This window comes from Canis lupus, chromosome 13 (genome assembly GCF_048164855.1).
Source record: "Canis lupus baileyi chromosome 13, mCanLup2.hap1, whole genome shotgun sequence".
NCBI lineage: Eukaryota > Metazoa > Chordata > Mammalia > Carnivora > Canidae > Canis > Canis lupus.
The window spans coordinates 4065376-4079440 of record NC_132850.1 but is presented as its reverse complement, the minus strand read 5'-3'; the positions used below and the strand labels follow the sequence as shown (position 1 = coordinate 4079440).

General features: G+C 35.8%; 1 protein-coding gene across 1 annotated transcript in view; it reads left to right on the top strand.

Annotated features, from left to right (window-relative positions):
• RLF (RLF zinc finger) overlaps positions 1-14065 on the top strand; it is a 92211-nt gene that overhangs the window by 68848 nt on the left and 9298 nt on the right. The window contains exons 6-7 of the mRNA XM_072771743.1: positions 2709-2845; positions 13899-14040. Of these exons, the coding sequence (XP_072627844.1) occupies positions 2709-2845; positions 13899-14040 (279 nt within the window). The remainder of the gene's footprint in view (positions 1-2708; positions 2846-13898; positions 14041-14065) is intronic.

The following is a 14065-nucleotide window of genomic DNA, read 5'->3' as shown; positions in this document are numbered from 1 at the left end:
TGTTAGAACTTATTTTTTAAGACTTAGCTCTAATAGGCACAGATATCACATTTTTTATTGATGTATAATTGACATATTAACATTATATTATTTCAGGTGTACAGCATAAAATTTGATGTTTTATATGTTGTCTAATGGTAACGAAAATAATTTTAGTTGATGTCTGTCATCATTCATGGTCACAAATTTTTTTTCTTTTCATGAGAACTTTTATGATATACTCTCGTAACAGCTTTCAGATTACTAACTAGAGTCACTATGATGTACTAAAATATAGTAACTTCTGGGGATCCCTGGGTGGCGCAGCAGTTTAGCTCCTGCCTTTGGCCCAGGGCGTGGTCCTGGAGACCTGGGATCGAATCCCACGTCGGACTCCTGGTGCATGGAGCCTGCTTCTCCCTCTGCCTGTGTCTCTGCCTCTCTCTCTCTCTCTCTCTCTGTGACTATCATAAATAAATAAAAATTAAAAAAAAAACTTAAAAAAAATATAGTAACTTCTTATAATAACTCCATGAGGGGGGTTCTATTATTTCCATTTTATAGATAGGAAACTGATACATTGAATTACTGAGAAGTTATGTGATGTATCCAGGGTCACACAGCTAGCAGCTATAGAGCTGGGAAGAGAATATACAATCTGGTTTTAAAATAATTACTTAAAAAATAAAATAATTACTCTTAGGGACTCCTGAGTGGCTCAGTGGTTGGGTGTCTGCCTTCTGCTCAGGGCATGATCCCAGAATGCGGATCAAGTCCCACATCGGGCCCTCTGCATGGGGTCTGCTTCTCCCTCTGCCTGTGTTGTGTCTCTGCCTCTCTCTCTCTCTCTCTCGCCCCCCCCATCTCTCATGAATAAATAAATAAAATCTTTTAAAAAATAAAATATTTACTTTTAATCACTGTACCACACTGCTTATTATTTCATTGCATTGTCTTTGAAAACATTAGAAAACACAATTGTATGCGTTTCACTTTGTAAACACGAACATTTTACCCTGATTAAATTTGATTCATTTACTCCATTCATCAGCATTTACTTTTTTTATGTGTTGCAGACACTGTTAGGTGCTGAGTTTTGAACAAGGTATATATATACATAGCCCGACCTCATTCATTTTACATTATAGTAGAGAAGACAGATCCTAGTAAGTTCTTCATCTAATGATTGAATAGCAATTGTGATGGATGTTACAAAGGAAGAATTAAGAGTACAGTTTTTGTATGTGGGTTTGTCCTTTTTTAAAATTGAAGTATAGTTGACTTTTGGAGGAGTTGTTTTTTAGTTTTTTAATTGATGGGAATAGAGTTTTTGATGAATATTCTGACATGATCTTAGAAGTAAAATGATTCTGTGAGAAAATGGTATTTGATCTAAACTTTGAAAGAAGCCTTTCTGAGGGTCTGACTAAAATTAAGAGACTTAGAAACCACCTATTGGAACTGTATAGCACTTTGGAAGAGATGAGCTCTTATATACCTTATTTGCCCTGACATATGCTTCATTTATCCTGAAATTTAACATTGTTTTATACATTTAGTGTCTGGCATAATTAAGATTTATAATGCTAACACATAGACAAATGACAAAGATTATTCTTCATCTTCTTTATTAAGATAAGGAATGATAAAACACAGTTGAGAAAGGATCTTTTGAGGTCTTTTCCCCGTTTTATTAGTATGTAAAATAACTAAGCCCCAGAAAATTCTTGATTTGCCCAGAGGTAGTTTTAAGATTTCTATAAATAATATAAATGAAAAAGATATATATCTAAGTGTTTTAGTTGTTTGAAAACTCCCTTATACCAAAGTTTTTTTTTTCCTTAACTCTATGAAAAAGTGATAAGTTACTACAGTATTTGAATTTAACAGTTTCTCATCCCGCCTCCTTTAGCTTTACTGGCAGTGAGGATAAACTTTGTGTTTTTCTATCTGTAACTAGAGTGACTTGAATAAAATTGAAAAAGAAATAGGAGTACCTGTTGGCTCAGTTGGAGGAGTATGCAACTCTTGATTTTGGGATCATGAGTTTGAGCCCTATGTTGAATGTGGAGATTACTTAAAAACAAAATCTTAAAAAAAAAAAAAAAAAAAAAAAAAAGATGGTGCTTCAGGTGAAAATAATCTGAAGTTATTTCATTTATATGGTGGCGGTATTCATGAATAATTTTTTTAAATTAGATTCCACGCCCAGTGTGGGGCTTGAACTCAAAACGCTGAGATCAAGTTGGAATGCTGTACTGACTGAGCCAGCCAGGTGCCCCATGAATAATTTTTTTTTAACTGTACAAAAATGTTTTTATCTGCCTTGGGACTAGAGGGGGACTTCCTTACAGTGTCTACTCTCTTTAATATTTTCTTATATGAAATATTCCAGAACAGTTGGCCATGAGTTAATAGAAAAAAATTAAATCCTTCTAATTGCTTCATCAGTTATCAAAATAGAAAATGTTAGGGACACCTGGGTGGCTCACCGGTTGAGTGTGATCCTGGAGTTCCAGGATTGAGTCCCACATTGGGCTCCCCGTGGGAGGCCTCCTTCTCTGCCTATGTCTCTGCCCCTCTGTCTCTCTCTCTCTCTCTCTCTCATGAATGCATGCATGAATGAATAAATAAATACCTAAAAAGTTAAAAGAAGCTTCATATTACATAACAAAATATGTAGGAAAGTCACCATTTTCTTTTTGACTCCATCTTCTCATTTTTGATAGATTGCAAAGGTCGACTGCAAGGAAATACTAGACATCATATGTAATCTGGAATCTGAGGGTCAGGATAACACAGCATTTGTTCTTTGTACGACTTACCTTACCCAGCAACTCCAAACTGCAAGTGTATATTGTTCTTGGTAAGTATATTTACTTTTTATTCTCCTTATTTGTTTAGTACAGAGTATGGCATTTAGAGTTTATGTAAACATTGGTTTGTTTCAAATTTAAAGCCTGATGACATGTGAATTAAATCTTGCTTAGAAGCTAAACCATTTAATTAAAAATATTATTGGTTTGATATTTTCCAGAAGAGTCCAGAAATAAAGAGAAGGTAAAAAGTTTGAGCTCTTCTTGATCATCCTATAGAGGATTGTCTGTTAAATTTAAGATATATCTTTGAGGATAAAATTATAGCAACATGAAACAAATTGGTGTTAGGTCGTTTTCTTTTACACTTAATGTATCCTCTGATAGTTTTTTCCCCCTCTTGTTTGGAAACCCACTAATAATATAGGTTTCTAGGTCAACTTTGCCCTAGAGAAGGATATCCATTTGAATAAGAATCTCTTGCAACTTTGGTACTATATAGCAGAATTACACAATTTGGTTTTAATTCAGTTTATATCTTGTTTGCCTACAGAGTACTTAGTTGCTAAAAAAGGAAACAATAAGTGTAACCCACTGTTCTTTCATTCTAACTGTATGGAATCTATTTAGTACAAAGAGGCAGACTTGGTACACAGGAAACCCAGAATGTAAGACTGTAAATGAGTATCAGATTAGTAATACGGATAATGCTATAGGATATTAAAGAAAGGTGCTCTCACTGTATGTTTAAGAAAAGTTTCAAGGCGGAGGTAAATCTCTGATGAGCTTTAATTCAAAGAAAAAGTTGGATTTGCATGATCTTGATAAGAGGAACCTTGAGCATTTTAGAACCTTAGGATGGTTTAAAGTTGAAAATGAGCATTTTAAAACCCAGTAAAGCCCTTTGTTTACTTTAACCTTCATCAATCTCTTTTTGGAGGATCTGTGTGTATTAGTACAATTTTATTATTATTAGCATTATATACCACTATATTTCTTTTTATTATTTTATATAGAAATATTATTTATGTACTATCAATCATCTCACCCAACTCTCATAATTGTCATTGTGCAGATGAGGCAGTGGAGGTCCAGAGGAAGTTTTGTGATTGCCCAGGATCCTAAGGCTAAAGTGATAGAACTGGATTCACATCCAGGGTTTTGGACTGCTAATCCAGTACTTTTCTTCTCCTATGGTGGTTTTCTTGGCACAGGCACCAGAATTCAGATTGTAGCCTTCTACCACTGGGTCCACTAGTCCAGAGTTATATCTCCTATAAGAAAGTAGATAGTGGAATAGAGAGTTAAATATATTTTGTAATACTCATTATGGACATTTTGTAAGGAAAATAAAAAATAGGTGATATAAATAGAAAGAATTATGTAGCAATGAGGGTTTTGATCATTAAATTGAGGGTTTTTTTCATACATTACAGATTAGAGATTTTAGCTTTAGAAAACAGATGTGTTTCTTGAGAAGCAAACCCCAATTTAAATTTTTCTTGTGACCGTTAATTTCTTTGCTTATAATGAAAAAGTATCTGCTAGTGATAGCTAGATTTTCAGGACTAAGAAATGTATTAAATCACATATGGGATGTTTGTAGATTACAGTTTTTTGTTTTGTTTCAGATGTACAACATATGATTCAACATTTCTGTACATTACTTAGTGCTCATCACAATAAGTGTGCTTTTAATCCCTTTCACCTATTTCACTTATCTCCCCACCCACCTCCCCTCTAGTAACCACCGGTTTGTCGTTTGTCCTGTTTTTAAGAGTTTTTTCATTTGTCTCTTTTTTTTATTTGCTTTGTTTCTTAAATTCCACAAATGAATTAAATCATATGGTATTTGTCTTTCTCTGCCTGACTTATTTCACTTAATATGGTACCCTCTAGATCCATCCATGTTTGTTACAAATGGCAAAATCTCTTTATGACTAAGGGGTGTGTGTGTGTGTAGTATCTTTTTATCCATTCATCTGTTGATTATGTTGATACTTGGGCTGCCTCCATATCTTGGCTCTTGTAAATAATGCTGTAATAAACATAGGGGTGCATATATCTTTTTGAAGTGTTTTTGTGGTTTTTGGGTGAATTCCCAGTAATGGAACTACTGGATCATATGGTAATTCTATTTTTAATTTTTTGAGGAACCTCCATATTGTTTTCCAGAGTGGTTGCACCAGCCTGCATTCCTACCAACAGTGCATGAGGTTTCCTTTTTCTCTACATCCTGGCTCATGCTGGTTATTTCTTTAATTTTTTTATATTGGCCATTCTGACAAGTGTGAGGTGGTATCTTATTGTGGTTTTTTGGGGTTTTTGTTACTGGTTTTGTTTTGTTTTTAAGGGGGGCACCTGGCTGGCTCAGTTGGTTAAGCATCTGCCTCGGCTCAGGTCATGATCCCAGGATCCTGGGATCGAGCCCTGCGTCAGGCTCTCTGCTTAGCAAGGAGTCTGCTTCTTCCTCTCCCTCTGCCCCTGCCCTGTCATTATCTCTCTCTCTCCGCCCCCCCCCTGCAAATAAAAAAAAAAATAAATAAATAAATAAATAAATAAATAAGATCCGTGAAAGTTTGTTTTAGAGAGAATGAATTGGGGGAGGGGCGGGGGGGGGAAGAGAATCTTAAGCAGGCTCACACCCAGTGATAGCCTGATAGAGGGCTCCATCTCAGGACCTGAGCCAAAATCAAGAGTCCAAAGCTCCAGATGCCTGAGTGGCTCAAGCAGTTGAGCATCTGCCTTTGGCTCAGGGCCTAATCCTGGATTCCCTGGATCGAGTCCCACATCCTCCTTGCATGGAGCCTGCTTCTCCTCCCTCTGCCTGTGTCTCTGCCTCTCTGTGTGTGTCTCTCATCAATAAATAAATAAAATCTTTAAAAAAAAAAAAAAAAAGGAGTCCAAAGCTCAACTGAGCCAATGAGGATCCCCTCATTGAAGTTTTGATTTGCATTTCCCTAATGATTATTGATGTTGACCATCTTTTCATATGTCTGTTGGTCATCTGTATATCTTTGGAAAAATGTCTTTTTGTGTCCTCTGCCCATTTTTAAATTGAATTGTTTGTTTTTGTGTCTATTCCATTGTATAATTTTTTTATATGTTTTTGGGTATTAACCCCTGTGAGATACATCATTTACAAATATCTCTCCCATCAGTAGCTTGTCTTTTCATTTTGTTGATGGTTTCCTTTACTGTGCAAAAGCTTTTTACTTTGGTATAGTTTGAATAGTTTTAATTTTGCTTTTGTTTTCCTTGCCAAAGGAGACATATCTAGAAAAATGTTTCTATGACTGATATCAAAGAGATTACTGCCTTTGTTTGCTTCTAGGAATTTTATGGTTTCAGGTTTCACTTTTAGGTCTTTTAATATAATTCTGAGTTTATTTTTGTGTATGGTCCAAGAAAGTGGTCCTGTCTGGTTTTCTCAACACCCTTTGTTGAAGAGATTGTCTTTTTCCAATTGTATATATATTCTTGTCTCCTTCACTGTAGATTAATTGACCATAAAAGTATGGGATTATTTCTGGATTCTTTATTGTGTTCATTGAATTGATCTGTGTGTCGGTTTTTGTGCCAGTATTATACAGTTTTGATTTGATTACTATAGTTTTGTAATACGATCTTGAAATCTGAGATTGTAATACCTCTAGCTTTGTTCTTTTTCAAGACTGCTTTAGCTATCTGGGGTCTTTTTGCGGTTTCATGCAAATCTTAGGATTGTTTGTTCTAGTTCTGTGAAAAATGCTGTCGGTATTTTGATAGGGATTGCATTGAATGTGTGGATTGCTTTGGGTAGGGTGGACTTTTTTTTTTTTAAGAGAGTGGGAGGGGAATGGGGAGTGCAGAGGGAGAAGGACAGAGAATCCAAAACAGGCTGCATGCCAAGCATGGAGCTCAACACAGAGCTCAGTCTCAGAACCCTGAGATCCTGACCTGAGCCAACATCGAGTCACGCATTGACTGAGCCACCAACGTGCCCCAGGTAGTGTAGATATTTTAACAAGAGTAATGGTCTTTTACTTCCTTGGTTAAGTTTATTCCTAGTTATTTTATTATTTTTGGTGCACGAGTTAAATGGGATTGTTTTCTTAATTTTTCTTTCCACTATTTTTTTTTTTTTTTAGGATTTTATTTATTTTTTTGAGAGAGCACAAGTAGGGGAGAGAGGGAGAGAGAATCTGAAGCAGACTCCGTGCTGAGCACAGAGCCCAATGTGGGGATTGATCTCTTAACTGCAAGATCATGACCTGAGCTGAAACCAAGAGTTGTGACGCTTAACTGACTGAGCCAACCGGGCACCCCCCTTCCACTGCTTTATTAATGCATAGAAATGTAACAGATTGCTGTATATTAATTTTGTGTCCTGTGAATTTACTGAGTTCATTGCTCAGTTCTAGTTTTTTAGTGGCATCTTTAGGGTTTTCTATATATAGTATCCTGTCATCTGTAAATAGTGAAAGTTTTACTTCTTCCTTAATGATTTGACGCCTTTTATTTCTTTTGTTGTCTGATTGCTGTGGCTAGAACTCCCAGTACTGTGTTGAATAAAAGTGGTGAGAGTAAAAAAAAAAAAAAAAAAAAAAAAAAAGGTGGTGAGAGTGGGGGATCCCTGGGTGGCTCAGCGGTTTGGCGCCTGCCTTTGGCCCAGGGTGCGATCCTGAAGTCCCGGGATTGAGTTCCGCGTCAGGCTCCCGGCATGGAGCCTGCTTCTCCCTCTGCCTGTGTCTCTGCCCCTCTCTCCCTCTCTATGTCTATCATAAATAAATAAATAAATCTTTAAAAAAAAAAAAAGGTGGTGAGAGTGGACATCCTTGTCTTGCTCCTGATCTTAGAGGAAAAGTTGTTTTTCACCATCAAGTATGATGTTCACTCTGGGTTTTTCATATATGGTCTTTATTATGTTGAGGTATATTCCCACAAAACCTACTTCCTTGAGAATGTTTATCATGAATGGATGTTGTACTTTGTCACATCCTTTTTCTGCTTCTGCTTTGAGAGGATTGTATGGTTTATCCTTCCACTTGTTTATGTGACATACCACGTTGATCGATTTGTGACTGCATCCCTGGAATAAATACCACTTGATCATGATGAGTAGTTTTTTTTAATATATTGTTAGATTTGGTTTGCTAATATTTTATTGAGGATATTTGCATCCGTGTTCATAAGAGATACTGTCTTAAATTTTCCCTTTTGTGTAGTGTCTTTACCTGGTTTTGGTATTGGGGTGATGCTGGCCTTGTACAATGGATTTGTAATCTTTCCATCCTCTTCTATTTTTGGAATAGTTTGAGAAGAATAGATATTAACTATTCTCTAAATGTTTTTCAGAATTCACTTGTTAAATCATCTGGTCTTGGACTTTTGGGACTTTTTTGATTACTGATTCAGTTTCACTGCTACCAACTAATGTTGGTCTATTCAAACTCTCTATTTCTTCCTGATTCAGTTTAGAAGGTTATATGTTTCTAGGAATTTATCCATTTCTTCCAGGTTGTCAAATTTACTGGCGTATAATTTTTCATAATACTCTTTTATAATCCTTTGTATATCTGTGATGTCAGTTATTTCTCCTCTTTAAATTCGGATTTATTTATTTGCACTTTTTTTTTTCTTAGTCTGGCTAAAGGTTTATCAGTTTTGTTATCTTTTTAAAGAACCGGCTCCTGGTTTCATTGATCTGTTTTCTTTAGTTTCTATTTCATTTATTTCTTCTCTAATCGTTTTTATTTTCTTCTGTCTTCTGGCTTTGGGCTCTGTTTTTCTTTTTCTAGCTCCTTTAGCTATAAGTTTAGGTTGTTTGAGATTTTTCTTCATTACAAAGTAATTGTAAAACTATAGTTACACAGTTCTTTTAATATTCCTGATAACGCTTCCCTTTTAGAATGACCTATAACTTTTTTTTCTTTCTTTCTTCACTCAGCCACATTATAGCCCTTCCAAGGATATTAGTGGCTCTGGGATTAATGCTGCTCCCCTGCAACAGGAAGGGATTAAGAGGGATTTCCCTCTTGTTGGCCTCCTGAGGAGCTATAATGAGTAGATGAAAGAAAATATTAAGTCACATCACACTTTGTTAAAAGTGAGCTACTTCCAGGCAATTCATAGAGAAACAGGATCTACAATTTTCAAATTTGGAGACTTTTTTTTTTTTTTTTACCCTTTTGTTGTTTTCATACGTGTTTGCTTAGAATAACTATAATGTAAAACAGTGAATTTAAGGAAAATGAAACTCAGGAATTCTTTTCAAATAGGTAGGATAGATTCTTTTGTTGTGGTAGAAATTTCCTGTGTTGAAAATAGTGGGCTATATGGAATATTTGTGGAGAAGAGAAAAAAAATTTTAAGTGGTAGTTTTTGTAACATGTTTGTAAAACTGTGACAGAGTTGGAATCTGAAAAAAAGCAGTCACTTTTTTTTTTTTAAGATTTTATTTATTTATTCATGAGAGACACACACACAGAGAGAGAGAGAGAGAGAGAGAGAGAGGCAGAGACACAGACAGAGGGAGAAGCAGGCTCCTTACAGGGAGCCTAACGTGGGACTCTATCCCAGGACTCCAGGATCATGCCCTGGGCCAAAGGCAGTCACTCAACTGTGGAGCCACCCAGGTGTCCCAGAAGTCTCATTCTTGAATGTGATCACTACAGAAGATAATACTTGAAGTATATAAACTATGTAACTATCACCCAAAACAGTTTATTTTCTTAGAAATCTTCAGAGATATTTACAAACCACAATAAAACATGTCATAATACTTTATAGCAGTCGCCACTTTTTTTTTTATCAACGAAAGGTATATCGCTTAACTTATTCATTAATCCTGGCCCCAAAAGAGTTTTGGTTCTCTGCAAAAATCAAAGTTGTACTGGAGGAATGAGTTTCCTATAGATGTCTGCAGTGGTAATAGAGTAGTCAGGCAAATGAGAAAGATAACCATTTTTGAATGGGACAGTATACACATAGATGTGTAATTAGTATTGCTACTTTTATTTTTTATATATTATGGCTTTACTTAAATTCAAGTTAATTAACTTATAGTATATTATTAGTTTTAGGGGTAGAATTTAGTGATTCATCAGTTGTATATAACACATTGTGCCTTCCTTAATGTCCATCATCAATTATTCCATCCTGTCACCCGCCTCCCTTCCAGCAACCCTCAGTTTATTCCCTGTAGTTAGAGTCTCTTATGGTTTGCCTCCATCTCTGTTTTTATCTTATTTTTACTACTTTTATTTATTTTTTTTTTTTACTACTTTTAAAATAGAGTTAATACAGGTGAAACTTAAACTTCCACACAGAGCTTTCAACAAGTATTTGCTAGATGATTGTTGCTTTCTTGGATCTGAATTTAAATCTTATATATTGCACATTTGTGTTTCCTCAGATGTAATTTCTTGCTTGTTCTTTCTCAGCCTAGACTATGATATATCAGGGACAACGTGAATGTTATTCTCAGTACCTGTCAAAGACCAGATATCCATATGTGTTTTATTTAACCCAACTTTGTCAGAAATAAAAAGTTAAAAAAAAAAAAAAAAGTAGTCATGAGAATCAACCACTATATTTGTAGGAGCCATCTTTAAGGATGGTCACTCCTTAATTGCACGAAGTTTTCTTTGCCTCATTTCCAAAATGCCTAAATTCCAGATATCAGTGTGACATACTAGCTAGATTCCACAAGCTTTCTGCAATGCCATAACACAGTGTAATTTAAAGTTCCTGCTTGGTAGCTAGCTCTCTGCCAAAATATGTTTCCCACTTTTTTTTTTTAAGACTTTGAGAGAGAGAATGAGCAAGAGAAGGAGCACAAGGAGGAAGAGGGAGGAGGAGACTCACCACTGAGCAGGGAGCTGAGATGTGGGGCAAGGGGAGGCTGGGGGAGGGGTGTGTGGGGGCTCTATCTCCGGACCCTGGGATCATGACCTGAGCCCATAGCAGATACTTAACCAACTGAACCATCCAGGTGCCCTGTGTTTCCCACTATTAATAGAACTAAATGTCCTTTCCAGACTGTTTGAATTTGTATGTAATTTTTTGACTTTTGAGGTATGGATCGGGCTAGTTTGAGGGTGCAATAAATTATCTGAATACTGGAAGCATCTGTACAATAGAATCATTTTCAATATATCTTTTAATGGCTATTCATCTTTTAAAATTAATGGCTATTTATCTTTTAAAATCATCATTGTAGTAATGAAGAAGCATTTGTCCTTCCTAGCACTATTTATATGATCCAGCAGGCTCTGAGTTACTATTTATTGGTGGTTTCAGTTTTCCAGTGTGCAGATTTGAATGGATGGCATCATGGCATTGTCATAAGTAATATACTGTTTTAGTTTCATTTAGTCAAGTTTATATGTTTGGGTGGGTAATGGCAGTTTTAAATTATTGAATTGTAATTGTGTAAGTATGTATAAAAACAAAAAATACATGATAAAAATGACCCTTTTTTGGTCATGATTATTTGGATTTAAAATAACTATAGCTTGAAATACTTAGTTTGGAATAAATCAAGCCCTAAACATTCTGGTTTATTTTTTAAAAATTACTTAAGGGGTGCCCGAGTGGCTCAGTTGGTTAAGCACTTAACTTGTGATTTTGACTCAGGTTATGATATTGGGGCCATGAGGTTGAGGCCCCCCCCCCCCCCGAGGTGGTGCTTAGCAGAAATCTTCACTCTGCTTGAGATTCTCTCTCTCCGTCTCTCTCTGCACCTCTCCCTCTAAAATAAATAAATCTATAAAAAAATTATTTGAGAGACTTTAATTCTCAACTTATCACTTTATCAGATTTGCCTGACTTTGAACTTCTAGCCAGTTGATGAATTTTATTTTATTTTATTTTTTTGACAGAGAGCACAAGCAGGGTAACGGCAGGCAGAGTGAGTGGATGAAGCAGGCTCCCTATTCAGCAGAGAACCCAATGAGCCAAAGGCAGACACTTAACTGACTGAGCCACCCAGGCACCTCTAGTTGATGAATTTTAGATAGTAGATATTCCTTACCCTTTTCTCTTCATAATAATTTTAGATAGTAGATATTCCTTACCCTTTTCTCTTCATAATGAGGTTTTACTGGTTTTCTTTTCAAATAGGATAATTTTGTTCTTTTCAAATAGGATAGATTTTTTTCGCACATATATTTTGGTAGAACTCCTTTTTATCTCTGAGCATATATAAGTCTCCACTTCCTTTGTTATTCTGAATTTTGCATTATTCTCAAAATTTTTTATTGCTAAGATCTTAACATCTATAAGAAGCAGTCTTGTGAGTTTGAAAACTAACAGTGGTCCCAGTTACTTGCCTGGCCACTAGCTATTCTGAAAGGTGACTTGTCTCAATTTTTACTTTTTCTGGTTAGGAAAGCAACCCTAGTCACCAAGACAAATATTTAAAGGCATTTTAAGTTCATTTTATTTATTATAGATCAAATGTTCCATCACAAAATGATTATAAGCTTTTAAAAGTATAATAAAATAAGTTCTGTTAAATATGTTTATTTTCTATTATAAAAAAGATAGGTTCATTCATTAAGCCTTGTATTTGTGCATATCTTCCTTATAACAGTCTGTTAATAGCAATAGATTTTTTTTTAATTTTTTTTATTTATTTATGATAGTCACAGAGAGAGAGAGAGAGAGAGAGAGGCAGAGACACAGGCAGAGGGAGAAGCAGGCTCCATGCACCGGGAGCCCGATGTGGGATTCGATCCCGGGTCTCCGGGATGGTGCCCTGGGCCAAATGCAGGCGCCAAACTGCTGCGCCACCCAGGGATCCCAGCAATAGATATTAGTGTTCTAAAACTGGCTTGTGAAATAGTACTTCTTTATGAAAGTTATTTAACAAATATTACAATATGTGTTGGAATGTACAGAAGAAAGTCACTTTTTTTTTTTTTAATTTTATTTATTTATTCATGAGAGACACAGAGAGAGCAAGAGGCAGACACAGGCAGAGGGAGAAGCAGGCTCCTCCACTCAGGCAGCCCAGCTCGGGACTTGATCCCAAGTGTTGGAATGTACAGAAAAAAGTCACTTTTTTTTTTTTTTTTTTTTTAATTTATGATAGTCACAGAGAGACAGACAGACAGACAGACACAGGCAGAGGGAGAAGCAGGCTCCATGCACCGGGAGCCCGACGTGGGATTCAATCCCGGGTCTCCAGGATCGCGCCCTGGGCCAAAGGCAGGCGCCAAACCGCTGCGCCACCCAGGGATCCCCCAAGTCACTTTTAAGTGATAACATTCTCTCTTTAGTTTTACTCAGTGACTTACCTTGCATTCACATTTCACGTTCATATTAGCATTTTTATCCTAGGTATTTTTTAGTGCTTTTCTAGTGCTTTTCCTTAAGAGTTTTCTCTTAACCCATTCAATGCTTTTAATTAACTTATTTCCAAACTTTTCTTTGTTTCCATAATGAATATTTATAGGATTCTCATATTTTAGGCATTTCCAAGAATGCCATTTTACTAGTTTTATTAGTAATATCTAAACATTCCAAAATACATGCCTAAGTAGCATCATCAAATTTAATAGAGCTGGAAAAGAGCAGATTTAGTGTGGAGAAGTATGCTGTTAGAATATTTATTAGTTGTGTACATTTTGCTAGCAGTTTAGGAATGTCAGATGATCCCTGCCTACTGGATCAGGTTTAATTCAGTCAATATAATTACCAGTGTAAGGGATAAAACCTTTTGGAACACGATGGGAGTGTTGAATGTCTAACTCTTGGTCTCAGCTCAGGTCTTGATCTCAGGGTTGTGAATTCGGGTCCTTCATTAGATCCGAGCATTAAAAAAAAAAAGTCAATATAAAGGAAGTAGTCAAAAAATAATTAAAAAATAATTAAAGGAAGTAATCTGTTGTTTTTAACTTTTCTCCACAAAGAAGAAAAGTGGTGGAATTTTCAGAGAGGATTCTTAACAATATTACCAGTTTGAAAGGACACAATAAGGAATATAGATAGCTTTTTTTTTCCTCTAGTTTTTGCTTACTATTAAATACAATCAAACAAAACACCAAAATGGGGTGGGGAGGTGGATAGCAAATACCAGTTGCTTTAAATGTTTTACCTTAATCTTTCTTTTTATAGGGAATTGACTCTCTTTTGGAGTAAACTACAAAGAAGAATTGACCCTTCTTTAGACACTTTTTTGGAGCGCTGTCGTCAGTTTGGTGTCATAGCTAAAACACAGCAGCATTTATTTTGCCTGATTAGAGTTATACAAACTGAAGTGAGTAATTTTGCTTTTTTATGAT